The 27,709-nt window shown below is 39.9% G+C and overlaps 1 protein-coding gene across 3 annotated transcripts in view; it reads right to left on the reverse strand.

Moving 5' to 3' along the window:
* GRIA4 (glutamate ionotropic receptor AMPA type subunit 4) overlaps positions 1-27,709 on the reverse strand; it is a 361,556-nt gene that overhangs the window by 214,823 nt on the left and 119,024 nt on the right. For all 3 annotated transcript variants that reach the window (XM_045797668.2, XM_045797670.2, XM_087868488.1), the window contains one exon: positions 11,064-11,303. In XM_045797668.2, the coding sequence (XP_045653624.1) occupies positions 11,064-11,303 (240 nt within the window). The remainder of the gene's footprint in view (positions 1-11,063; positions 11,304-27,709) is intronic.

The raw sequence follows: 27,709 nt of genomic DNA on the forward strand, positions 1-27,709 counted from the left end.
AGAGCGTCAAGGAGAGCTGAAAGTATAGTGTGCTCAGCATCTTGAAAAGGCCATTTTCAGTGGGGCTGGGTGTTCCAGCAGAAGTGGATGACCCAGCGAGATGGGAGAAGTAATCAAGAGATGGGCTGGGCAGCATTGTTGAAGGAATTTGGACCTTAGATGAAGAGTAATGCAAGTCATCAGATCATCCTAATTAGGAATGTGCTACAGGGAGCTTCGGAGTCAGGTTTACAGAGGCAACATGGCTGAGGACAGAACTGAGGGGGAATGCCAGCATTTTAAGAGAAGTCAGAGTAAGAGAAGTCTATGAAGGAAATGAACTACAAGAAACCACAAATTTATGCTTGTTTGTGTCCTCATCAATTCCGCATTTATACTCAGACATGTCCCCGTAATAAAAAGGTGTATGTCTCATAATACATTAACCAAATATCTTTGATTCGTGATTCACAATAACAAAATGATAAATATTTATTGGAGTTTAAGCATAAACTGTTATGGCATTAGTACAGTAATAATGCTGCTGATAATAATAATAAGTAATACAGCAGCTGTAACATATGCAGTTTGTCGTACGTCAGGAGCCGTGTGAGCACTTTATAAACAACTCATAGCGACCTGGTAGATCGCAGACATCCAGCGATTTTAGGAAACCTACGCAAGGTCAAACATGTAATCAGCGGTGCACTGGGATCTGATTCCAGGTCCCTTTCCGTTGTGCTCCACTATCCTCCATGGACGGCATCTGGGTTACAGGACTGGACTAATGCTGGAACTACTTCTGTTTGGACAGGCAAAGGACTGGCAGAACTGCCACAGCCTCAACTCATATCTAAGGACAGTCTCCATCGTATGACAAAGTAACCTTCTGCTTTCCACAGCCCTGACACCACGTGTTATAATTGGTGTAAACTATAAAGCATATCACCTGAGTGAACCTTACCCCTGAGAAGTTTTGCACTACAAGAATTTAACCTTGATTGTGCATTGTCATTACACACACGTTTGTCCCATTTTCATAAGAGAAGGAACAGTTTGTAGAGACAACATACGTTATCTTGAGGCAATGTGTTCGGTCAGAGCTCGAAAAGAAAGATCTTCCCCAGATCTTCAGATAAGCAACTTTTTTTTTTTTTAATAAAGAAGTTGTCAGAAAATTACAGTTATTTTCAAACTTACTGCTTTAGAAAGGTATGGGTCACTGAAAAGATGGAGACAGTGAGAAACCCTTGCCATTTGTTTTTGGGGGGTAAGAAAACTGCTCAAATATTATATCCACATTCCCTCGATCTAAGGATCCTCAAGGAACATGTCCCTTCCCCGTCCCCCCTCCCACTCCCTCCCCCGGAGTCCGCAGGTCTGACTCAATAACTCAACTGACAGGTTGACTCTACGCTCAGGCCTCTATCATGACAAAATTTTATTTTTCTTTTAAAGATTTTATTTATTTGACAGAGAGAGAGACAGCCAGTGAGAGAGGGAACACAAGCAGGGGGAGTGGGAGAGGAAGAAGCAGGCTCCCAGCGGAGGAGCCTGATGTGGGGCTCGATCCCAGAACCCTGGGATCACGCCCTGATGCTTAACGACTGAGACACCCGGGTGCCCCAATCATGACAAAATTTTCTAAACAAATTTAATATTTCAATAAAAGCATTAATATGGTCACCCATGGGGGAAAAACAGAACTCTGATGGATGCCATACAACTGTTTATAATTTGTTTGAATTTTGAATTTCAATGGGGGGGCACAATCTCACCTTTCCAGTGAGTAGGGCCTCTAAAGGTCTTACCCAGATCTGCTCTCTGCTCTTCCATTCAGATGGAACCCCAACAATGGGAAGCAAATGGGAAAGGAGGAACATCCAGATAGTCAACGATGCATCTAGTGCCTCCCAGCTGACAGCTGAACCGACCCGGCACAAATATTCATAGAAGGCTGCATGTCTACTTGCCCTGCCATTCCACTCAGGCCTCCTTAACCTTTCAAATGAATGTTTGGAAGGCTGCTGACACCACGGAAGCAACCGTAGGCTTCTGTCCTTCTCCAGACTTTCTCCAATCTGTTCACACACTGCTTACTTTCCTGCTCTTTGCTCGGATCCCTTCTCTGACTACCCTCCTTGCAGCTTTACTTCATTGCTCTTTGGTAATCCCCTTGTCTGGCAGTGCAGCTCAATGCATTCTCCTTGTTGGATTTTAGCACACCTTTAGGATATGACTTTCAGCATTTGCCCTCAACCCCTCCATTCTGTAACGAGGGAAAGTGGGAGGTAATGGACATGTGCCTCCCTCTGCCTCCTTTCACCAAGGAAAAGCGACTGGACACATAACCCTCTTTGTGAGAACATCCACTGGTGCTCCTTCATCCATTCACTTGCCCCTTAGTCCACTGCTCCCCTTCCCAACCCACAGTGGAAACAGCCTGTGGAATCTGGGCTAATGAGGGCAGAAAATAAACATTGCAGGTGATACTAAAAGAGATGGTGTGAAGGGAGCAGGGGCTGCTTTGCCGGCTTCTGATTACTTTTTCTCCCTCAACTACAAGTCAGAACCTCCATAGGAAGCTCCATTGTTATTTTTATACAGGTTTTTTTTCTTTGCTCTCCTACTGGCTTGGTTCCAGCAGGAAGGCAGTGATACATTCTTGAAAGATACAGATAAGTGTTGTTCTCCTCCTGGTAGAATGGGTTATCCTCATACTTGGCAACTGGCAACAAGTAAATATTTGGCATTGTCAGCCTGACTAGAAATGTAATGAAAATCAGTAACCAAAAGTATTGGGATGAGCTATAGTCTAAATCCTAATGAGTTCACGATAAACACAGGTAATTGCCTGAGGTTCCTCACAGGATGTTTATAGAAAGGGAATTCACAAAAATTAACAAAACAGGAAACAACAAATGTTGGCCAGGATGTGGAGAAAGGGGATCCCTCTTACACTGTTGGTGGGAATGCAAACTGGTGCAGCCACTCTAGAAAACAGTGCAGAGGTTCCTCAAAAAGTTAAAAATAGAGCTACCCTATGACCCAGCAATTGCACTACTGGGTATTTACCCCAAAGATACAGATGTAGTGAAAAGAAGGAGCACATGCACCCCACTGTTCATAGCAGGATTGTCCACAATAGCCAAACTGTGGAAGGAGCCAGGATGTCCTTCAACAAACGAACGGATAAAGAAGATGTGGTCCATACATACAATGGAATATTACTCAGCCATCAGAAAGGATAAATACCCACCATTTGTACCGAGGTGGATGGAACTGGAGGGGATTATGCTAAGTGAAGTAAGTCAAGCAGACAAAGACAACTATCATATGGTTTCACTCGTATGTGGAACATAAGCAATAGCACGGAGGACCATAGGGGAGGGGAGGGAAATCTAAAGGGTGAGAAATCAGAGAGGGAGACGAACCATGAGAGACTATGGACCCTGGGAAACAAACTGAGGGTTTCGGAGGGTGGGAAGGGGGTAAAAGGGTGATGGGTACTAAGGAGGGCACGTGTTGTGATAAGCACCGGGTGTTATATGCAACTAATGGATCATTGAACACTACATCCAAAATTAATGATACAGTGGCTAACTGAACATAATTAAAAAAAAGGAAATTCCTCTTCATCCTCATGTGGGTTTTAGACTCAAAGGTTTTTCCCCCGGGGTTAGGAAATAAATGGAAAATGGGGCTTAATATATCAAGAATTAAAGATAAATTTTTTATCCCTTCTTGGATAACACCTGGTTACGATCTGAAAGATCCTTACTTCTCCTGAATTCATGCATCAATTATCTCTGTTTTGCTATCGTGTTTCTAATTTTGTTTTTAATAAGAAAAATGGACCATACGCATGTTAAGTGGCACAACTAATGGCAGATGTGTGCGGGTGGAACATTAGCCCGTATGGGAACTGAAGACTGGAAATGGGTGCTTGTAAGCACCACTCCACACTGACTATTCCTCTGAATGGCACCGAGTCCAGCTGACAGGTGCACAGTTACCCCTGAAAATCTTCCCCAACTCACACCTCTCTGAAACGAATTTCAAAGAGGGAGCAGAACCAGGAGTAGTATTTTGGTGTGAACTGAAGTCATTATGCCATATTCCTTGGAGGTATCTGCTTGGTCGTCCCCCTACATTATTTCTGCCTGAGTTTACCAGAAGTCCATGACGGTTAATGACTGACAGAGGGTTGAGGCTCCCAGTTCCCTGGAATCGTGCTGCCTATCCACACTAGGTTCGGAGGGCAGGAAGAGAAGGAAGCAAAGAGTAAAAGAACAACAATATGAGAAGAAATACAGAAGTGGAGTTGAGAACCCAAAGGGAAGACAGGAGAGTTCTCTGGAGCATTTCATTCAGGCTTACTTACTGGGAAGCAATAGAGGTATCATTGGAAGGTATTCCATGACTCTTCACTTGTTCCTATTTCTGTTATTTAGATCTTGACTTTTTGCAAAAGGATTTAAGGTCATTTATAAAGAAAAGGCATGTATGTAGCAAAACCCAAAAAATAGAAATGAAACAGCAAGATCCTTGCCCTCCCACGCAAAGTTGTCTTTCCATCCACCTTCCCTCCTTGCTCTGGCTTCAGCACAGGGGAAGCACATGTACATTATGTAGCCCCCAACACTGTTTCCTAGGTTTTTCAAAGTATGTTATGCTATGTGTAGAATATATTTTTGTAAAAAGAAAAAAAAAGCTAAAAAAACAGGCCAAAAGAAATAAGCCAAAACAAACCAAAGTAAAGTTTTCTACTCTATGCCTTGCCAAATGTATCTCTCCTAGGAACAATTTACATAATGCTATAATACTAATTCAGATACTGAATACAAGATATTCCGCGACCTGTGAAATAATACTGCTAGCTGGAAAGTACTGATGTGATAAAACATTGAACATTAAGCCTTAAAGAGAAGCAGGAAGAAGTAAAACATGGTCAGTGTCAGCCATTGCTTACTCCGGACATGAGATCAAAAGGGCTGACCTTCATACCAGTTCTGTGGAAAACACTGACAGTGATCATTAGAATTTTAAAAATGTTAGGTTTACATCTCCTCAACTCTCCCTTGATCATAAATTCACCTTGTGACCAGTGGTGTTGGAAATGGCCAAAAAGGCATCATAAATATGTACAATTCTGGGCAATAGGCACAAGTAAAAAAATATTTCCCTTTAAAAAGATGTATTTCAAATGGGAAAATAACCACTGCTTATATTACTTAAATTAACGTCTTTTTCACTCAAGGAAAATTACTTCCCTTTAAGTAGATTTGAAAAGATTTTCAAGGTTTTATATTACCAAAAATATAGATTACTTTAAAATGCTATAAATACTTAGCTTAATTATGTCTAAATCAAGAACATTATTTTTCAGGCTTCTCCACATTTTTTCATGATAAGAAAACTGCATTTCATTCAAGGGCTATCCTTATAGGAAGAATTTTTCATTTTGACCAGTCTATGAGCTCTCTGAGACACTAAAATATGGTATCATCAAAAACTAAACAAAACAAAATATGGTATCATTAATAAAATATGAATTACATGATTAGTTATTAAAGCACTAAAATTTTTTGGTACCAGTTGTCAAGGACTTCACTTGATTAATTCATGAGTCCATTTCATGTTTATAGCATGCTTCTCAGGGGTTACTACACTATACACAAAATGTATAAAGGTAATATGATATAATAATTACTGGTGAAAGACCTATTTCTGGGGGAAAGAAAGATATGTAAATGTATACACAATGCAATGTGAAAATTACTATAAAAAGGATCTGTACAGGGTGTTCTCTAAGTTCTTTTCCTACATGAATCTAGAAAAGATTTAGATGTTTCATTCACAGTGCAATCTGTTATTCCAAATGAGCCTGTTGTTTAGATACACTGTGTTGTCCCGTACGGTAGCCATTAGGCAAATGCGGCTACTTAAATTAACCAATTAAAACTTAAATTTAAAATTCAGATCCTCAAGTTCATAAGCCACATTTCAAGCACTTAGTAGCCTTAAATTTATCAACTCAAAAATCTTACCGAAGTTTTGTTCTAAGTTAAAATCGTAAAAACATCAAGTTATGTATCAAAGGCAAGCTCCTGGCTGTCACGTGGAATCTTGTGTACTGTTTCCTAATGACTCCATAGCAAGTGAGTTAACTTACTTTCGGTACTGTCCTACTCATCACTGCCTTCTTAATACCTATCAAAGTACCTGATACAGACAAACTGAACAGTAAATTTTTATTGAATGACAAATGGATAGATTAAATGAATAAATGAATGAACACGTTTGTTTTCTTCTTTGAGAGGCAGTCAAATGAAAAGGAGCAGGGAGTCACCTGGTAAAGAGACTGCTGATGCCACCTCCTATCTTTCTTTTTCTGCCCACTGTTTCCAGGTTAGGAATAGACGGTTTACAATATAAAATATAAAGAAACCTTACAGAAGGGTGAATGGGCCTTCAAGACAATGCACTATAACTTCCCACCTTCTCTGTCTGTATTTCTGTCTCCCTAAGAGATGTGGACAAAAATACTGGTAGGTTCATGCAGCTCCTCAAGAGCAAAACGGAACTTGAACACAGGTCTTATAGAGGAAAGAAAGCATCATTCCGTTTACTGACCATGATTCAACATGAAAACACTACTCTAAGTTATGACAGAGTGAAGCCCTTGCATTTTATGAGATCATTATTATCACTACAAGGATTAAGATTTCAGGAGTATTGAGTGGATCAATGAAATAACATATTCCAAAATAAGAATTTCTGGGGCGCCTGGGTGGCTCAGTTGTTAAGCGTCTGCCTTCGACTCAGGGCGTGATCCCAGAGTCCTGGGATCGAGCCGCACATCAAGCTCCTCCGCTATGGGCCTGCTTCTTCCTCTCCCACTCCCCCTGCTTGTGTTCCCTCTCTCGCTGCCTGTCTCTCTCTCTGTCAAACAAATAAATAAAATCTTTAAAAAAATAAATAAATAAAAATTAAAAAAAAAGAATTTCTGATGCATCAGAAAGCCATATTCTACTCAAGTTTGTGGAGAAATTCAGGGTCATATTAAGGCAGTTACTTACAACATGAAAACAAAAATTTTAAGATTTTATTTATTTATTTGACAGAGAGAGAGACAGCCAATGAGAGAGGGAACACAAGCAGGGGGAGTGGGAGAGGAAGAAGCAGGCTCCCAGCGGAGCAGGGAGCCTGGTGTGGGGCTTGATCCCAGCACCCTGGGATCACATCCTGAGCCAAAGGCAGATGCTTTAACATGAAAAATTTTTAAATAAACAGTTTATGATAACAGAAGATCAGAGAAAAGTACCAAAATGGACTAAACCATCTTATTTCTTTACATTTGGTTTTGTACATTAAAAAAAAATTCTTGTCTTTAATGCTTTAATGTTGATATATTCTCTTTTTTTCTGCACGATGTGAAAATACGGATGACTTAGCCAACTATGTTTATGACAGAAAGTAATCATGTTCACAGCTGAGGTTCATGCCAAAGTTGGTGACAGTGACACATAATCCTAAGCCCAGTATCTTAGAGGAAATAAATTGGTCTTGTGATTCTAAAATTATAAAATAAGCACAACAGTTTCAAAGGGAGAAAAAGTTATTACTGTCTTTTGTGAGTACTTAATTAAGACCCAGAATATCAGGAAGCAGTGTCATGCCATGGTAGGGTGAACCATCTCAACATTCAGAAAAGGCCACACACTTCCATATCTAAAATAAGCCAGTCACACTGATGAAAAATACCGCATAGAAAGGAGAGTCAACACTGTAATAACATGGTATGGTGACAGATGGTGACAACACTTATCATGGCGAGCACTGAGGAATGCACAGAACTGCTGAATCACTATGTGTCGTACACCTGAAATTAATATAACATTGTACATCAAATACACTTCAGTCAAATAAATAAATAAATAGCCATCTTCCTGATATGTTATTTTTTCATTCATGCAATTACCACTTGGTATAGAAGTGTCTGTTTTGAAGATGGCTTGGGTTACTATAATAGAAGGCCATACAAAGGACTAGCTGTTGATCCTGCAGTAACTACTGGAGAGAACTAAGAAATTCAAGAGTCACTGACATCAACTGGTTAAAAACTGGACAGTTACACGGGGCACCTGGGTGGTTCAGCTGGTTAAGCATCCAACTCTTCATTTTGGCTCAGGTCATGACCTCAGAGTCATGGGATTGAGGCCTGCAGCAAGGTCTGCACTCAGCAGGGAGTCTGCTTGAGATTCTCTCTCTCTCCCTCTGCCCCTCCCCCTCTTGAGTGCTCTCTAAATAAATAAATAAAATCCTTAAAAAATATTTTAAAACACAACACAACAAAACAGGACAATTACATTCCAGGGAGACAACAAGGAAAAAGCAGGCTTTGTGCAACAAGCCAGTAAGTAAGTTAAAGATGACAAGATGCCATATTAGAAGAAACAGTGCTTGTACCATGAAGGGTTTAAGCCTTTGGAGGCAGAAGTTTAGCCAAGAAAAAGATACTTTAAATAACGAAGTATGTGTGTTTATACTAGACAGATTCCTGGAAAGAGGTGATGGGAGGTGGCTCAGGGTTGGAGCCCCTGATATGCCATGCAAGAGTGAGGATCCTGGAAATTACCAACGAGTACAAAAGCAAAGCACCAATTTAATCCCTGTTTGGTGGGAAAGCCAACACATAAATGCCTGTAACCTTCTCCTTGCCAGAGACTGACTTACTCAGGCACAGAGGCAAAAAGTAAGGTATAGATCCTACCAATATTTCTGTGAGATCAAGATGTCATGAAATAAGGATCTTCTGCCCAAAGTGGTGAACTGGGCTGTGTCGTTAAGAACTATCTCATCTAGATTCCAGTACATATTTCTTGACATTATGATTCAATTTTTCAACACATTAAGTTAATTTTATTGAAGTGTAATTTTTTTCACATTTGACATTCATGTTTTACAACTGATAAACCTACACTGGCACATAATTATCACCTATAGTCCATGGTTTATACTAGGCTTCATCCTTGGTTTTGGACATACCATGTGTTTGAGCAAATGTATAATGATGTATCTACCATTACAGTATCACAGTGAACAGTTTCACTGCCTGAAAATCTTCTGTGCTTCATCTATTCATCCCTCCTTTCCCTTAACCTCTGGCAAATACTAATCTTTTTACTATCTCCATAGTTTTGCCTTTTACAGAATGTCATATAGTTGGAATCATACTGCATGTAGCCTTTTCAGATCGGCTTCTTTCACCTAGTAGGAATATGTATTTAAGGTCCCTCCATGTTTTTTATGCATTGATAGCTCATTTCCTTTTAGCTCCAAACAATATTCTACTGTTTGGATGACCCACAGTTTATCCATTCACCTACTGAAGGGCATTTTGTTTGCTTTCTAGTTTTGGCAATTATGAATAAAGGTGCTCTACACATCTATGTGCGGGTTTTTTGTGTGGACATAAGTTTTCAACTCCGGGGAGTAAAATACCAAGGAGTGTGACTGCTGGATCACAGGATGAGAGTGTAGTTTTATAAGGAACTGCCAAATTGTCTTCCAAAGCGGCTGCACCATTTTGCATTCCGCCAACAACGAATGAGAGCTCCTGTTGCTCCACATCCTCGTCATCATTTGCTGCTGTCAGTGATCTGGATTTTGACCATTCTAATAGATACGTAATGGTATCTCATTGTTGTTTTCAGTTGTATTATGATTCAATATTCAGTGTCCTCTTGCTTAAGGATTTTTCCAAAAGTTAGAAATGCACAAAATGATCATTTCTCTATGTAAAATATATTCTCCAGAATGTTTTGGATTATTAGCTATTGGAAAATGTTATCATGAGATATGGGTAGGTTCCATATTTCTAAATGAGAATTACTGCATGCTGCAACCATGCAAAAAATACAGTGATGATATTAAATTTTCTGAATGTGTTACAGAAAGAATGCTAATATAAGCAATGTACTAGGACCACCACTGGTGTGACATCTTATATGATATATGCCATCTCTGAATATAGGAAATTATGCTTTGGACTTTTGAAGGTAATCATATCTTCAAAAGATTTATTTTGCTAGTTTATTGTTTTATATTTATTATCTTACCCATCTTACAGATAGAATTCCATTGAAGGATATTCTTAAAATGTTGCCAGTTTCAACTTTTATTCCAACTTTTAGTCAGAAATCAAAGTCTTTAAGGAAAAAAGATCGAAGACAAAACCCCACAGGAGGTTTCCTGCTGTTTATTTTGGAATATAATGCGTTGCTGCAATTCTAATCACTAAGCTTTAAAAAAAGAACTAAAAAAAAAAAAAAGATTATAGAACTTCTTAAGTTAATTCTCACACTGAAAAGTCAAAGTATCTCAAACATGTACACAAATGAATGGATTGTCAATAATCTAACATTCTTTACTTTGTTTTTCCAATATATGAGATGTATAATATCACTTATTAATCTTCACAGACTGATAAAGTGAAAGGCTGCCATCAAGCAAAAGCCTTAGCGCCAAAGCTGTGCTGCCTTGAGACCATGCTTCAAGTACTCAACATTTTACATTTCAAACACTACATTTGAAATTAATGATGTACTATATGTTGTCTAATTGAATTTAAACTAAAAGAATTCTCAATTCTATGGTTCAACCTGCCTTTTCTTTTTCTTTTTTTAAATAAAATTAGAGATATATAGATGTAGACATAAAAATCAACCTGCTACTTTCTAAAGACATTCCAAGACATTAAATCATCTGCACTTGAGGTAAAAGACATATTTATTTCCTGATTGTACCTGAAATATCGTGGAAATTTTCATAGAATTATTTGATTTTGGCTAAGTAACAGAGCACGGTTTGCTCGTGAATAACCTCGTACATTTGAAGCTTTTTTAATTACAATTTTTCGCCCAGAGTCAAGATAAAATTACTAATAATTCGCATCGACCATTTTTTGATGCTAGCCACATTAGGGCTCAAAATATTTCCGTAAATCACAAAAGTAATACAAGACCATTTCGAGTTAAAAATGAGAGTTTCACTTACGTAACTATGAACGTGCCACTTACCCCTGTCGGTGTCGTATAGGAAGACAAAACAGTTCCACTCGTAGTGATCCAGCAGGCTCAGGAGCGCCCCCCGCAGGGAGGGCCTCAACTGCAGCACGAACTGGCTCTCCCCCTCCGTGGGGAAACTGGGCGTGATGAGCGAGATGTGTAAGGCGCTGCAGAATGAGGTCAGGGTATGTACCGACCTCTTATCATAGAGTCCGAAAATGGCAAAAACTCCTCTAGAATACTGGGAACAGACTGAAAAAAAGAAAAAAAAAAAAAAAAACCACGCAAACTATTAGCACACTCTCAAACTGTGGACTTCCACATCAACAGTCTATGAACCAAAAAATAAGTATGACTCACAGAAACCTCAAGGAATGTAATGTAAGGAAAGAGTAAGAGTGAAGCGTATAATTAATTGTGTGCTCAATTAACGCATCCGTGCGTGTGCACCCAGGGCCCCACACTGGGCGAGACAACGAGGAGCCACAGGCTTCCTTTCTCAAGGAACCAATTTGGCTTCCGGTGCAAGATGGCGCCGCCGGAAGAGGCCGCGCTCGCCGCTCCAGCGGAGTCTACGCCGACCCGGGGAGCAGCTTCTCCCATAGAACTGAGGGCCCATGGAGCCGCTCTTACGAGAACCGAGGGCCCGCGGAGCCGCTCCCCCGGGACAACCGGAGGCGCTGACACAGGGAAGCGTCCGCTGTGCTAGGACGGAGGCACCCGGATTAGATCCGCCTGCCCTGGGGCGCGGGAGAAAGCCCGGGTGTAAAGGAGCAAGCAGAACAGACAGGCCTCAGCCCTAGAACCCTGCCAAGCGGCGGGGGAGCTGCTGGCACCGCTCCAGCTGCAGAGGCTGGCGAGCGCCACTGTTTACACTGGCCTCCACCTTGCGAGCGCCTGGTGCTGACGGGAACAGGGTTCCGGGCGCCACGGCCGGCCTGCTGCCTCCGCGAGCCCTGGCTCTAGCCCCAGATGCCCTCGGGCACAGGAAAAAAAAAAACCCGCAGTTTAAAAGAGCAACTAGAATACAAACGATCCAGCCTTAGAGCTCCACTGAGCAGCGGGGAAGCTGCTGGAAGAACTCTTGAGTCCAAGGGGCTGGCGAGCCCAAGCTCTCTGTGCCCCTCCACCTTGATCCCACGGAGCAGGGTCTGGGCAGCCGAGTTGGCCTGCCGCCTCAGTGCGCCCCGGCCCCGAGCCCACACCATTTTCAGGCGTCCCCCCAAGGTGGGCCCAGCATGGCGCACCGCGGGGCACCCCAGCCAGCGGGGTATGATGAAACAGGCGCCCAGCACTCCAGCTCGAGACAGCTGTGCAGGCTTCAGCTCCACCTGCCAGCCAGGGCACGCCCTGCACCGAGCTCCCGGGGACACCCCGCTTCACCAGCTTCGGCTTCTGCCGTCCTCCCGGGGCACTCTCAGTGCAGGGAGGCGGGGGACCGCTGCAGCCCGTGCCCACTTCACCTTCAGCCATCCCTCCGGGGACCCCCTGCCCACCGCAGCCACCAGGCACACAGGATCTACACCGGGGATGACCATCCATGGGGTCATTCCTTCAACTTCAGGAACGGTAGCTGTTCGCCTAACTCACTGAAACACAGTAAGTCGAGCAAAATGAGAAGACAGAGGAATATGCTCCAAACAGAAGAACAAGACAAAACCCCATAAAAAGAACTAAAATAAAACGGAGATAAATAATCTACCTAAATTCGTTACTTTGTGGCTTTTTTGTTTGTTTTTTGCAGTGGCAGTTACTCCCCCCCCCCTTAGAGTTTTCTTGAACCATGTTTTGAAAACAAGCTGTCTGGAAAATCACTACTGTGGTGCCCTCGATGCTTGGAATTGTGACGAACTGTGCAGATTCTAGGTAAAGCGAAGACAAAGCCATTTCAAAACCCAGTAGAACCAAGTCCTCTTGCAGTAAGAGGACCTGCAGTGAACAGGTGCACAGCCTCCCCGTCTTCCTTGTTGCAAATACATAAAAAGAAAAAATAAAAACAAAAAAACAACCTCTTTTCAAGGTTCTTGTCTAGCTTCATTTTGATCCCTTCTTTGGCATGACTGAATCCTAGTCCAAATTTGGGTGACTTTTTCTAATTTATCTTTTAGAGGATACAAACTTGCATTAAAAAATACTTTTTCTGTTTATGAAGGAAAGCATGGATGTTTGAATTACAAATTCTTATAGTCTAATAGATGCGGTGAAAGGTCCCATTTCTCCTTGGCTTATATAGCTAGTTTAAGAAGTCTTTAGTTCTCTAAAATGTTGATGTTTTCTGATTTTGGTTACTACTTTTAATTGCTAAATTTATTAAGAAGCCTAGAATACTGGATAATCTAGAGGTATTTATCTTAGGAGTAGTTCATTGTGATACAAAGAAATTAGATTTTGCTTTGTTGAAGTAGTAATAGGATCTTGGAAAAAAAATTAATTATCCTAATAACATTTATATCCATATTCTACAATATCCGGGTTTTAGGAAATTATGAGGCATAATTAAATAAGATAAATTAATAAAACCTGGCAGTGTTTTTTCTGTTCTTGTTTATTATGCCTGTGGAATTGGGGATAGAGTCTGAGCAATGTAATTATAGCAGAAGGTACCAATTAACAGAAAATGGATGTTATTGGTCTTCTGTAGACAATATGCTCTAAGAGATACTGTATATGTTCTGGAAAAAGTAACACCTAACTAAGGGACCAGCATCTATATTCAAATGGACAAGACTAGGATAAACTAGACTTTAAAACATAGGGAAGACTATAAACTTAGCAAACCAGTTCAAATCCTAGTGCCTTTACTTGTTAGGTGACTTTGGCTAAGTTATTTAATCTTACTTGTCTCAATTATAAATATATATATCATGCCAAGGACTAAATAAAATAATGTATATAAAACTATGATCCTACACAGGAGATAATTAGTAAGTGGTAGTTTTTGTTTTTTTGGTTTTTTTTTTTTTTAGATTTTATTTATTTATTTGAGACAGAGAGATAGTGAGAGAGAGCACAAGCAGGGAGCCCAATGAGGGGCTTGATCCCAGGGCCCTGAGATCATGACCTGAACCAAAGGCAGACGCTCAACTGACTGAGCCACCCAGGAGCCCCATAAGTGGTAGATTTTATAAAGAAATTCCATGAAGGAAGAACATCCAATTCTAAGTCTGTGCTCGCCCAGGAACTACAATTTTATCACCTGAGTAGACTGACCAACCTGGAAAGCTTATTCTGACAGTGTGACTGGCTGAAATTTTCTTGCAAGGTATAAGAATCATCATGATGTAACATTTGGGTATCTGGGGTTTCAATCCAATTCATTTCTATAACTTAAGAAACATTTCCTGATAAATCAAGTTGCTGGATCGGATGTGAACCTTGTGAATGTTACACCAAGCCTTTGGATATATCTATGTAAGTGCTGTACATTTAGCGTATAACCAGGAGTCCCCTGGCTCCCTTGTAAAGTTTTCATATTGTCCTGTTCTCTCGATTTTCATGCAAATTGAGGGCCCACTCTCAATCTTTAATCAGTAAATAATCTGGTTCAAATACTTTTTATTTTACTTTATTGAAAGAAGAAGTTGAAGAGCTTCAGAACTCTAAGATACTGGCTTTCAGTTTGGTGCTGAAAGTACACACAGATTTCAGTGGCTGTTCAAGAAGATGTAAGCAAACAGGGGGCACCTGGGTGGCACAGCTGGGTGGGTGTCCAACTCTGGCTTAAGGCTCAGGTCGTGGGATCAAGCCCCTCATCAGGCTCGGGGCTCAGCAGGGAGCCTGCTGGGGTTTCTCTCTTTGCCCCTCTCTCTAGTGTGAGCACACACACTCTCTCTCTTTAAAATAAACAAATCTTAGAAAAAGAAAAGAAAATGTAAGCAAGTCATGTACTTTAAGATACTCATGCATATATTGAACATTTATATAATTCTTTGCTATGGCATTTTAAAACCATACCTTTGTTAAGTTTTGGTTTCCAAACTCTTTTTCTAGGAACCCCATGAGTTCCCTAAGAGGACTTCATTGGCTTTGCAGGAGAACCTCTGATGAGAGAGGAATTGGTGGCACCCCTTTCCCCCAAAAAGCCCAATAGCACTTCTGATTTCATCTATTTCAAATACTGAGCTGCTGCCGACATCAAATTTTATGTACAAATAGTATTACACTACTAAAAAAAAGCCAAAAACAATTAATATACTCTGTACAAAGTTCCTTGATTGTTTTTTCTTTCTTACTGTGTTGTTTTCAATGTAATCATTATGACTTTCCACTACTCTGGTGCTTGCTATAGTACTTAACTTCATTTATTCCATTTGCTCCTCAACAAACAGTATCTTCTGATATTTAATCATCTCTGTCTGCTTTCATTCATTTGTGACATCATAAATATCTATCTAACCTGCTCTTTTTCACAGCCATTTGTCATTCTCCTTCTAATAAGTTTATTTGGAAACTATAGTAAGTTTTAGACTAATAACTGCTTTTGGCTGTATTTTGTCACTCACATTTTAGCTTCCCTTTGCAAATGTCCAGTTTTAGTAGCACTCATTTGAATTTTTTTTTTGGTCCATTTAATCTAGAATTATATGTTTGGCAGATGAGAGTTATTGGGTTTCCTATGTACGTGGATAGATTGTCAGCCAAATATTCAATGTTATTACTCAATGTGATACCCTAGATAGTATTTTATTTGATCCAACAGATTCAAAATTTAAAATATAATTATTTCCATCTTTAGTACTATAATCTGGCTTTGCAAACACTCAAATCAAAATTTACTTGGTTATTTCTTATGACATCTATTGTTGCTTAGTATACAGATAATTATTCAAACAATGGAACTTCTTAAGCTATCTAAATGCATACACAAATTAATGAAAGTAAAATAAGCTATCGATGTGTTCAGAAATGCATACATAAGAGGGGAGCAAACTGAATTTTAATGTAATGCTTAGTCACTAAATAGATGTGATGATATTAGATGGATACGTATTTTGGGATACAAACACTAATCAGGATAAGACTTCCAATGAAATAATCCAATCATAATTTTAAGCCCATATTCTATATTTTGCCTCACTAATAAGATCACTTAGATCATGTTATTATGTAAATAAACACATAATATAAACAGTCGTAATAATCCATTCATCTTTTACCTCATGGTGTCAATTGATTATATCTGCCTTTTCATCAGGTAGTCACCCCGTTCCATTCCAGATGCCAAGCCAAGTCAATCTGTCATGTAATTTGTGATGATTTATAGCCCTCTATCGCATGTAAATCAAACGATGTAGTTTTAGCTCAGTGTTTCTCAAGTTGTGGGACATAAATCCAAGTGATATGCTGGATTTTGCATGACCACCGCTGTGCGGGGAAGAAGAGCACAGGCCAGTGCTCCATCTGCTGCCCTTCCATTTCTCGTGCCTCTGCAATTTTCCTCTGCTCTACAGGACTTCCATAAACAAGCCCAGCTGTCCTTCATTTTATAAAACACAGAACCTTCTACACTTACCACTTCTTACCCTCCCACTCTTCCCCAGGCACTTCTGTTGACGGGGTTTTGCACTTACACTGTTTTCCAACTCATTTCATTTGGCTCGTCTACTTCCCAGCCACCAGAACCACTCTCATCAAGAGTGCCGATGTCCAATGACATCCTAAATCCCCCACCTCACTGGAGTTCTCTGCTGGGTTTGGAACTTTGGACACCTGCTGGGCTGCAAACCCAACCACTTCCTATGACCACTGTGCCACTTCAGGTAGTTCTGTTAACAGTCCAGCCTTGTGGGGGCGCCTGGCCAGCTCAGTCATGGGGCATGTGACTCTCAATCTCAGGGTCCGGAGTCCAAGCCCCATGTTGGGCGCGGAGTCTTAAAAAATAAAAATCCAGCCTTGTAGATACTTGGATCTGCATGATTAAGCTATTCATTTTTCAACATAAACAGAACTGTTTCTTGGTTTGGGTAAACTGTATAAAGCAGGTAAAAAGTGTTTGTTGGTGTTTAATCCATCTGTAATAGAAAGAATGTACTGCAAAAAAAAAAAAAAGTAGATATACTACTACCACTCATTGTTTCATTCAACAAATGCTTATATACTGCCTAATTTATTCCAGTCATTGTGTTAAGCATTTCTAACAAAATACAATTAATACAGTGTTTTCCACTGAGAAGAGAGTCACACTCTACGTGGTCAGACAGATACAAATTGATACTTCAAGATGGTGAATGGAGTGATAGGTAGAGGTCATTAGGAAGCACTGAGGAGTCCTTAGCTCAGCCCACAGGCCATAGGGCGGGCTGACTGAAGGAAATGCTACTTGTCTATGGAGCTCAGGTTTGAATGATAGTGATTAAAGATATAGAAGCCAACAAGTAGGTTGCCTATCGTCATATTCCTGATTAAAGTTCATATTTAAACTACCTCAGAGACAAATAATATTTAGAAATGTTAGGGAAACAAATATACGCCAGTTGCTTGAATATAAACCTAGTGGTGGGAGAACGGAGTCATCATATGGCATTCGGTTATTAGGCACTTAAAAACCTGTCACCAAAACATCAAAACTGTACGCCCTGTGTAAATATATACTACAGAGATCCTGTCATTGGACATAACAACTTCTTTTTAAAAAAAAAAAAGATTTTATGTATTTATTTATTTGAGAGAGAGAGAGAGAAAGAGAGCTTGTGAGCCAGGGGAAGGGCAGAGGGAGAGGGAGAAACGGGTTAGACATACCAACTTCTAAGAAATAATCCTAGAATTTGATAATAGAAAATTCCCAGTAATACATTTTTAGGTTCATGATTCCAGCAACAACTGGATTAGATACCAATAAGATGTGGTCTCCATTAATGATGTAATGCTAAATTTGTTTTCAAGGAAATGTGACTACAGAGTATCAAGTGCGATCGATCTATCTATCTATCTATCTATCTATCTATCTATCTATCTATATCTATCTATCATCATCTATCTATCTGAGTGAGAGACAGAGAGGATAGGAGAGACAGAGAGAGAGGATAGGAGAAATTTGAGCATATTTACTGGTTGAGGGAATGGAGAGGGAGATAGGATACAGAAGAGAAAGGCGAACTAATTAAGGAAGGCCCCAGAAAGACAGAATGTATAGGGTCAAAGACACATATGAAGTTGGCCTTGAATGAGATGGGCAGGTTTGTGGAGGGTACTTCATTCCATAGAGTCCACAGATTAAAAGATAAGCTAAGATGTGTGTAGGCTGATATTTCCTACTTGCACTGATATGAGAGGCAAGACTGCAGCCATGAGATTCGATAAAGCTGTCTAAAAGTGACACAAGTTACAAATAATTGCAGAGGGTAGGAGAGGAACCTAAGAGCACATAAAATATCTTATAAACTGCATGATGATAAGAAACCCTTCCTATTTTAGCCACAACTATACCCAGCGTAACACATACAACACAGCACCTAGGCCATGGTAAGTGCCCTGTAAAATCTTACTGAATGAATGACAGAACAAAATGAAAGATTAAATGGATATTGGCAGAAGATAAGAATGAAAATATGAATTAGAGGTGGCAACAATATAGAAATTCACAATTTCCTTTGGGCACAGCATGAAGAGAGTAACCAAAGGGAATAATAATGAGGCGTTTACAACTTTCCTACTTGAAACAGAATTTTCTCTTGGCTTACCCAACAGCACATTTTCCTGTACTTCCTCTTGTCTGAACGTTTGTTCTCAGTTTCCTGGCTTGCATCTCCTCGTCTGACCAATCTTTAAATAATGGAAGAGCACTTCTTCTACACTCTTTCTTTAGATAATGTCATCTATTTCTGGGACTTCAAATATCATTCCTGTGCCAATATTTCCCTGACGAATATCTTTAGTTTTGTTCTTTCCTATGAGTTCAGACTCAAACATCAATACTTCGCATCTCCATTTTGTTGTCTTTTTGGCACCTGAGACCCAGCTGGGCCAAAACAGGACTCTTCATTTTTCTTTCAGAATCTTGTCTCTGTTTTCCCCCATCCCAAATAAAAGCATGACCATCTATGAAAATATTCTTTATTCTTACCTTCCTTCTATTCCCACATTGAAATCATGAGCAAATCTTGAAGGTTTTATCTCCAAAATATCTAAAATATGTCAAAATCTACTTACTCCTCTGTGTCCCCATTATGCCGTCACTGTCCTGTCAAGTCTACTAGAAAAGTCCCCAAACTATACTTCCTGTTCCCAGTTTTCTTCCTTCCTAATTATTCCCCACTTGGCAGAGAGTGTGGTAAGAAAGCACCTCATCCCCACTTAAGTCCCAGTGGTTTTTCATCCTATTTAACTAATATCCACATGGCCTAAAAAGCTCTAATGATTTTGTCTTCACTAAACTCATCGACCATTGTCCCTCGCCCACTAGACTAAAAGACTCTCCCTTTTCGTGTTACTTAAATACCTTCTCATCCATTCTAGGGCATTGGCACTAACCGCTCCCTCTGGCCTGACTGTCCCTTGGCTGTACTACTCACAGTTCCTGTCTCAGTGAAAATGTCAACTCCTCCAACAGCCTCTGCCTGACTCCTCCAGGAAAAGGGGTTCTCACAGCTCTAGTCACTCTCTTCCACATGACCTTGTTTTATTTTGTGCTTAGCCCTTGCCACTACTTGAAATTACCTTACTTATTTGAGGGCTTATTTCTCTCTTTTTTTCCAGGACAACATGAGTTCCACAAGAAGAGGGAATCTGACTGCCCTTCCACTGATGCAACCTCAGGCTCTGAAACTGGCATATGGAAAGTGCTCCCTGAATGTTTGTTGGATGAACGAAATCATGGTTTCTGGTAAAGGCAATAAGGACAGAGGAGAGACTAGGAGAGTGTGGAATGACTGTCCGAAAACCACAAAAATCTACTTTCCTGTCGCCGAGCTGACTCTGGCAGTTAAGTGTTCCCTGCTCCCCACCCCGAGGTCTAGGCAACTCACTCTCTGTCTCCAGGGGCATCCTCCTTCCCTTTTGACTGTGCATCCACTGACCATTTGTTTTTAACTAAAGCTTAGTTACTGAAAACTTCCTGCTATTATGACATAGACATTTCATGATTCCTTATAAGGAAAATAATTATTATTTTAAGTATGTATTAATTTTTTTAACAATTTAACATTTGGGTAATGAGACAATTCTCTCACCATTGACAAAAACATCTATATTTTATGCTTTTATCAGGGAGATATTCTATTATCATTTCTACACACTTAATTTTAACTTATATGGCATATGGTGAGGCGAGGAGTCCGTCCATCATGGCGGAGCCTGAGCTGCATGTGAAAAGCTCCCCTGCCTCCCACCGCACAGCAGCCTGGTCCTCAACTGTCCTAGTATTGTTGTCACCCTGTATTTACCTAATTTCTATCTACTATTTTTTAGAATCCTGCCATTTATATTTCTTCAAAAAGAAATCTTGTCCCACATCTGGATTTTTAAAAGAATGTGTCTTAAAACACCAACAATCTATTGGAAAACTTTACAAAGTCAGGACATACTAGTTAAGCATCTTCCCTCTTTCTCTTATTATTTGATGTGAAAATGATGAGCTCCTCATATTCAGATTTGAAAAGGCTCAATCAGATGGTGGATGGAGCATGCTGGGCCCAGAATTCATTAATTTATGCCCTTAAGGCATTATCATGGATTATTAATATGTAAAAGCTAATTTTCTTAGACTTGTAAGTGGTGGTTAGCTAGAGTACTTAAAGTTACTGAAGCTAATCACCATAAATGACAAGTTGAAATGCAAATAACACAAAAATCTTTCACTTTAGTTCTATCACAATTAAGTACTTCCAGTTTCTCAGATGTCTTCTCTGAAGATGATTCTGGACAATGCCGTCCAAGACCACAATGAGATATAATCACTTGCACAGCCCTCACAAACTCCCCTTCAGCTTTATGACATCTCAGCCAGAAAGCATATTTCAATGCTAAATTAAACTAATTGAGAGCTCAGTAAAAATATACAGGCTTGTTTGCACATTTCTTTCCAGAGTCAGGCCATCATAATGGAAACACATGGCTCATTTTGCTTCCAAGGCCTATAAAGGAATAAGCAGAAGGCTATTTGCAAGACTCAGCACAAGAAGCAAGACTACATTCTGTGTAAAAATGGCTGCCCTAGCAGTAATCTGGGTGCTGTGAAGATCTTATGATTCTTTTATACTCCTGACATACAACCATAAGGACTCCAACAAGTAAGTCTTTAGAAGGAAAGAAGTTGAGAGGAGAGGAAGAAACCAATTCTAAATCATTACAGGTGTGTTTGGGTTCTTCACTTGTCAACTTCCAGCCATAAAGAAGACTACGGGGGCCAAGGCAACCAACCCAGTGATACACTGTTAGGCATTCAAGGATTTGGAACATAGTTTCACCTTTAAGTGGCTCCTTAATGGAAATATCCAATTCATCATCTATATTTTATACTATATAACTGAGAGGCATAATTGCAGCAGAGTTCTTTGTATGCTTGAGAAACTTCTTCAAGGGTCTAAATAAGATGTTGAAAGCCTTTCTTCATCAGAGAAGCAGCTGTCTTCCTGAAAAATCATTTAAATACATCATGGAAGTGGATAACCTCAATTAAAAATGGAATGGAATAATATTTGACAGATATTGGAGTGGGGTTCAGAAACAACAATTCTCATGAATATCGTGCTTCCCGAATAGAACTGAAGTGCCATTCCTTGTTCTGGGTGCAGAATTTGTGACATTTGTTTAATGTCTGTCCATACTACCAGGACGTAATGGCAAGGACTGACTGCTTCTGTCACCCTGCTTTTCCCTCCCCAGCATTCAGCATAATGCTTGGCACAGAGCTGGTGGTCAAAAAATATCTGCTGAATGAATAGCCAAAGGAACAGAGGCAAAGAGGAGTCACCTGTGAAAGGTATTCGAGATCTGTGAAGATATTTGGCTTAATCTTTGAAGAGGAACAAATAGCCATTGAATGCAAATCTAACATGTAAACTTGTGTTTTGATAAAAGATAACAATGCCTCATTGTATTTAAGAGGGCACAATTTAGCAAAGCGAATTTACATTCAACTTATTTGGAAATTCATAGCTTACACGCTTTTAATGGGACTACCTGCTCTATGCTTTGGGCTAAAGCTCCAGACCGCAAGGCTCTAGTGCCACATCTGGGGCATGAAGGAGGCATCCAGGTGGCCAGCTGGGGAAGGGGACGGGAAGAAAACCCAGCAAGTATTAAGTACCTACTGTGTGTCTGGTTCTGCAGTAGTCATTTTGTATGCATTACCTCACTCAAACTTCATGACAGTCTTACATGGTAGGTATTATTCTCCCATATTTCTTTTTCATTATTAAAGATGAAATTTGGTGAAGTTATGCAACTTGTATAAGTTTATACACCTAAGTGGGGAAAGGGCAATTTTTAACCCAAGTCTGATTCCAAAGTTGATACTCATTCTACTCTACCCCCTGAAAGAGAAAATGATTGGTTAAGCTTTTTTTCCATCTTGCTCTGCTGAGGACATTTGGGCCATTACACCTTGATTGCTACTGGAAGAGGCAATATAAGAATATGTACACTTCATGGAAATAGGAGGTCTTAAAAGATTATAGAAAATTGGTTTCTCTTGAAAAGCCACCTCTTAAAGCAAACCAAATTTTAGCTGTCAATTTAAAAAGGACACACACATATATAACTCAGACAAATAAGATTACAATATCTGATGGTTTTTTTTTTTTTTTTGGGTAATTGTGCCTTTCTAAAATGCACTGCACAAAATCTTGGAAGAGAATTTACAGGTAACCATGACTAGATGGAAATACTGAACACTTGCACGGTATAGTTTCTGTGTATATAAAAATAGATACTAAATGTTTTCCCATTCTAGAATATAATATTAGAACCAGAAGTCAGATGTTAGTAAAAATCATAAAATGGCTGGTTTAATTGTATGTTGTGATATATTATTTTGCTTATATTCAAATTTCGAAAAAAAAACAATTGTCCAACCTCAGGGCCGTACATGAAGAAGGAAAACACAGAACAGAAATAATAGGCCACTCTGGCTATTTTGTCAAAGTTACATTTTTAAGCTTTTTGAATGCTCAGAATGTTTTCCAGAGATTTCATTGTTAAATAAACCCTGGTTTATAAAGCCCTTTACTTCTTCCTTCTAAATTATTAGGGCAGTATAGAACAGAATGATGTCTAATAAAAATACTATTTCATTCCCTATGCTGTTAAACCATGATTCACTATTCAAAGAACACTATTAATTTGTTCTCCGTGTGTGTGTGTGTGTTGAAAACAGAATATGCTTTTGGATTTTGAGAAATAATAGAATATGACTTGGTGCAGTAATCACTATAATCACAATCCTTTTAAAAGCATTAATACTTGAAGTATATATTTCCCTGTCTTTACACTAAAATAGCATTTTTTCCTACTAACTTTTCTTAGAATAGCTAAAATCCCATATGACCAAAAAAACAGATCTTATATTAGAACACAGACTTTTGAAAAAAAAAGAAATTTATGTACATCTGTTTCTTAGCAAATAACATGAAGAGTTCATTCACTCTATCCAAGGGAAAAGCAATTATGCAATACAAATTTTCATTATGTGTATAAATTAATTAATGCCAAGTGTTGAAGAGATTGTTGGAGAAAGTCATCAAGAGGGTGTGATCAGTGGATGACCCATGAGCTGGTCCTGGGCGGGAATCAGAGATTCCTCACTCCCTCCTTGTCCTTGAAATATGTGTTCCACTTGCCTTCCCTGCTCCCTGCAGCTGCCCCAAGGACGTGACCTTTAGACAGTGATGTGGTGTCGACACATCTGAATGGTATATGTGACTGAATGCTCTACAAAAACCTTTAAGATTCTGGCGGGCAGGTGGGACTATCAACTCATCTTGTGGCCACCCAAGACAAGCCTCGTAGGTGCGTTCCCTCACTCATTAACCTGCCACCTACCAATCTGGAATGGTCTGCCCCTTTCTTTTCTTTCTTCTTTTTTTCCTTGTATTATTTCTTTGGTTTCTTTTTAAAAAAATTTTATTATTGAAGTCTGCCTCTTTCTTCTGTCTCTCCCTGCCCTCCACATCCAAGGGCTGGCTGCAGATGACACCTAAGATGCTCCCAAGGGGTCTGCAAACCAACAGAGATCAATGGACAGAGAGACTATGGAATTTCACGCTGTCTATCTAGGTGGAATAGCTCATTTTACAGAGGAGGAAAGTGAATCCTCAAGGCACATGGTCACTGCCCAAGACCTTGAGACACTAAATAAGGCAGACCTCCTTGGCTTAGACAGAAAGTAAAGATAAAAAGCCCGTTCAAATAAGAGGAACAACCCAATAGCAAGATCCTACCTGTAAATTAATAGATATTTAAAATTTACAGAGCAAGGATGAGATCTGTGAGCAAGGAAAGTATATGCTATGCTGTGTCCTGGTAGCATTTAAACCGTATTTCATGAAATCGTTCTGCTCAGGGAGTATGACAAATACTTAAGGAGATTTTCATTATGGGTCTGAGCACATTTTAATTACTCAAATATTTAATCAGTAGTGCTTTCATGCTATATAAACTGTCCTCCTTTTTCCTCTACCGATTAAGACGAACAAGTTGTTTATTTCATCTGTTCACTTACAGGCAGATAAACATACAAGCCATGGTACACTATATATTGCATCTTTAGGCAGAATTTTGTTTCACAAGTTGGTTTTTCTTTTCATTTTTTCTTTCTTTTTTTATGCAATACTCACAAATATTATGGGATAAAGGTTCTAAGGATTTAATCTAAAAGCTAGTTGTTTTGAATACTATTTTGTGTTTGAGTAGACATATATTTAGTTAGCATATAATTACTGATTTGTATCGTGTGTTCCAGGTCCTGTGTTAAAAGCTGAGACAATAAAACTAAGTAAAATAGATTCCATAATTTAGGGAATATGCAAATTAAAACTTTATGTGATAGTAATGAACCCCTTCAAGGCTAGAATATTTATTTGAACAATATTGAGCATCAACTCTGAGTTGGGCAACATGCTAAGTGATGGGGGTGCCCCAGTAAAGAATTCACATGTGATTTCTACTCTTACATAGAACAAATGATGACAAGTGGAAGAAGTGCTTATAAAAGGGGAGGAGGAGTAAGGATGCTATGAGGATATGTATTTAATCTGAGTGTTAACTAGGAGTACAGGTCTCACAAGCGGGGAAACACATTTTCAGATACAACAGTTGGAAACCGCAAAGAGCTATAAAGAAATTGAAGGTGATTTTGTTTGGTGCCTTGAGAGGGACGGGATATGGCGAGTGAGTGATGAGGCTGAAGAGGAAGTCCAGAGCTGGGTCTTAGAGAGCACTGTAAGAACTGTGGATTTGGGACCTCATTCTAAGGCTGATGGGATGTCACCTTCCTGTTCTGAAGCATACAAGGAGAATAATCTAATTTGTGATTTTAGAAGGCTAGCTGCTGTGTGGACTAGTAATAGATCCTGGTGAACTTGAGAGTCAGTATTGTAGTAATAAGGCAGGCAAAAACTGTTGCTAGGTTAGAATTCTGGGTTCATGAGGATAGAGAGAAATACATGGACTCAAGGCATATGCAGCAAGTAGAACTGATAGGCTTTGTTGATTAATTACCTACAAATATGAGGCAAAATTCACGTCTCAGTATCTCACTAAAGCAACCGGCTGAATACCAGCTAATGTGTTCACCATTCACTGAGATGGAGTAAAGCTATGGAAGGGTTAGAGTCCAGCTTTGGACATACTGAGTTAGAGATGCCTGCAGAAAATTTGTATCTCCAACTTCGGATATACATACCCAATTAGGCAGTTCAGTATGTACATTCAAAGTTGGAGACAGAAATTTTGGATTTATAAAAAAACAAATGACCTCGGAATTCAGAGGAACAGACACCAACATTTAGGAGAAACATACAGAGGGTGGCTAGCAAAGTAACCGTAGCAAGAAAGGCATGAGAATAAGGACAAAACCAATACAATGCCATATCATGGGATCCAAAAGAGAAACAGCACTTCAAAAACAGAGAGGGTGTCCCTAGAATCAAATGCTGCTGGGGGCATCAAGCAGGAGAAAAACAGGTCATGGGAAACCACGAAAAACCAAGTAATGGGAAGAAAAAATTCTTAAAGATACATAGAATAGATCGATTCCATATTATGTAGGGTCTATTAATGTCTATTTGCAAATAAATGTCAGTTTCATACATGCGTCATATACACTAGTGGTCTTCTCACTTCCATCTACCTGTGTACCATATATTGATACAGTATCTTACCTAAAGCAGTGTCCCATCCAATAGTGTGATGCTGAAGACACCATGGGTTATGGTTATTTTTTGAGACATTGACAACTCTGTAACAATGAGGTACAAATGTATGGAGCTGTATGAACTCTCTCAAACACACAATATGCTACCCTTCAGGGTGGTTTGCCCATGTTCTGAATTTACTCTTAGACACTGATTTAGGCTCAAGAAAGAAGATGATATGAAACATAAGATATAAAGAAGATGTTTAAGTGTGGAATACACAATTTGGACATTTAGACACATTAGCCAAGAACAAATGTGAACGCAACACATAAACTATAGAGTACTATGTGATTGATAGTGAGAATGAGGCAGACGTTAGTCATTCTTTTCGGCTGCCTGATCTCTGAAATGCTTGCTGTGTTCAGGGAATTCACCACCTCATGAGTCCTGGAGCCTGAAAATGCCACATATTGTTTTCCCAGCATCCCTGGCAACGAAGCTGTGGACTCATGTGCCAGGGATCAACTTATTTCCCTCAGCTCCAAACCTACTTTTCTTTTGTGTAATATTGGCTCTGTATCCTGTTTTGTGATGCTGGATCCTGGTAACATTCTCCTTTGCCGGATGGTGGGATGCAAGCCTTCATCCACAGAGGGCACTAGGATTAACCTGCCAAGAGATGACAAGCAAACATTCCTTTGGCCTGTGGTCCTCCTTTGTTATTTTTCTATGCTAGGGTCCTGAGAAGCTCCAGCAGCACCCCTGGCCACACTCTCCCCACCAGAGGCTTCCAAGCATCTCCAGACCACCAGAACCCTCCAGCAACACATGGCTACTTCTATAGACCTGCACCCCCCCACACACAGCGGCAGCTTTGAAGGCTTCCAGAGATCTGGTTTGCTGATGCGCACCCTCCACTCACAGATGGGTTCTGGCCACTTATGGAAACCAGCAGTGACCTGAGACCCCTGGCAAGTTTCTTTGCCACCTGCAGGCTGCAATTTCCCATGGTAGGTATACTCCCTTTGAAGACGTCAATTTCAACCTTGGCAGGGCACCTTCTCCTACTCTCTAACTCTTATTGTTCACTCTTCCTCAGCCTTGGGATTGCAGCTGTTCTGTACTTGATAATTCTGGATACCTTAGAGTCCTCTTGCACGCCTTTTAGGACTTAACTTCCTTCTCCTAACAATTCTTTATATTAATTCCCCCCAGCAAATAAACTGTGTGTTTGACTCACGATTAAATAATATAGGTCAGGACCTGGATCCTGCCAATCCAAGTAGGCACTAATGACGTGTGGAAGCAGCAACCATAGGACGCTGTCCATGGTGACGGGTTTTAGCCCCAGCAAGTTTCTGTTCC

This window comes from Ursus americanus, chromosome 16, assembly GCF_024610735.1.
Source record: "Ursus americanus isolate L20-20 chromosome 16, mUrsAme1.1.p, whole genome shotgun sequence".
Lineage (NCBI taxonomy): Eukaryota > Metazoa > Chordata > Mammalia > Carnivora > Ursidae > Ursus > Ursus americanus.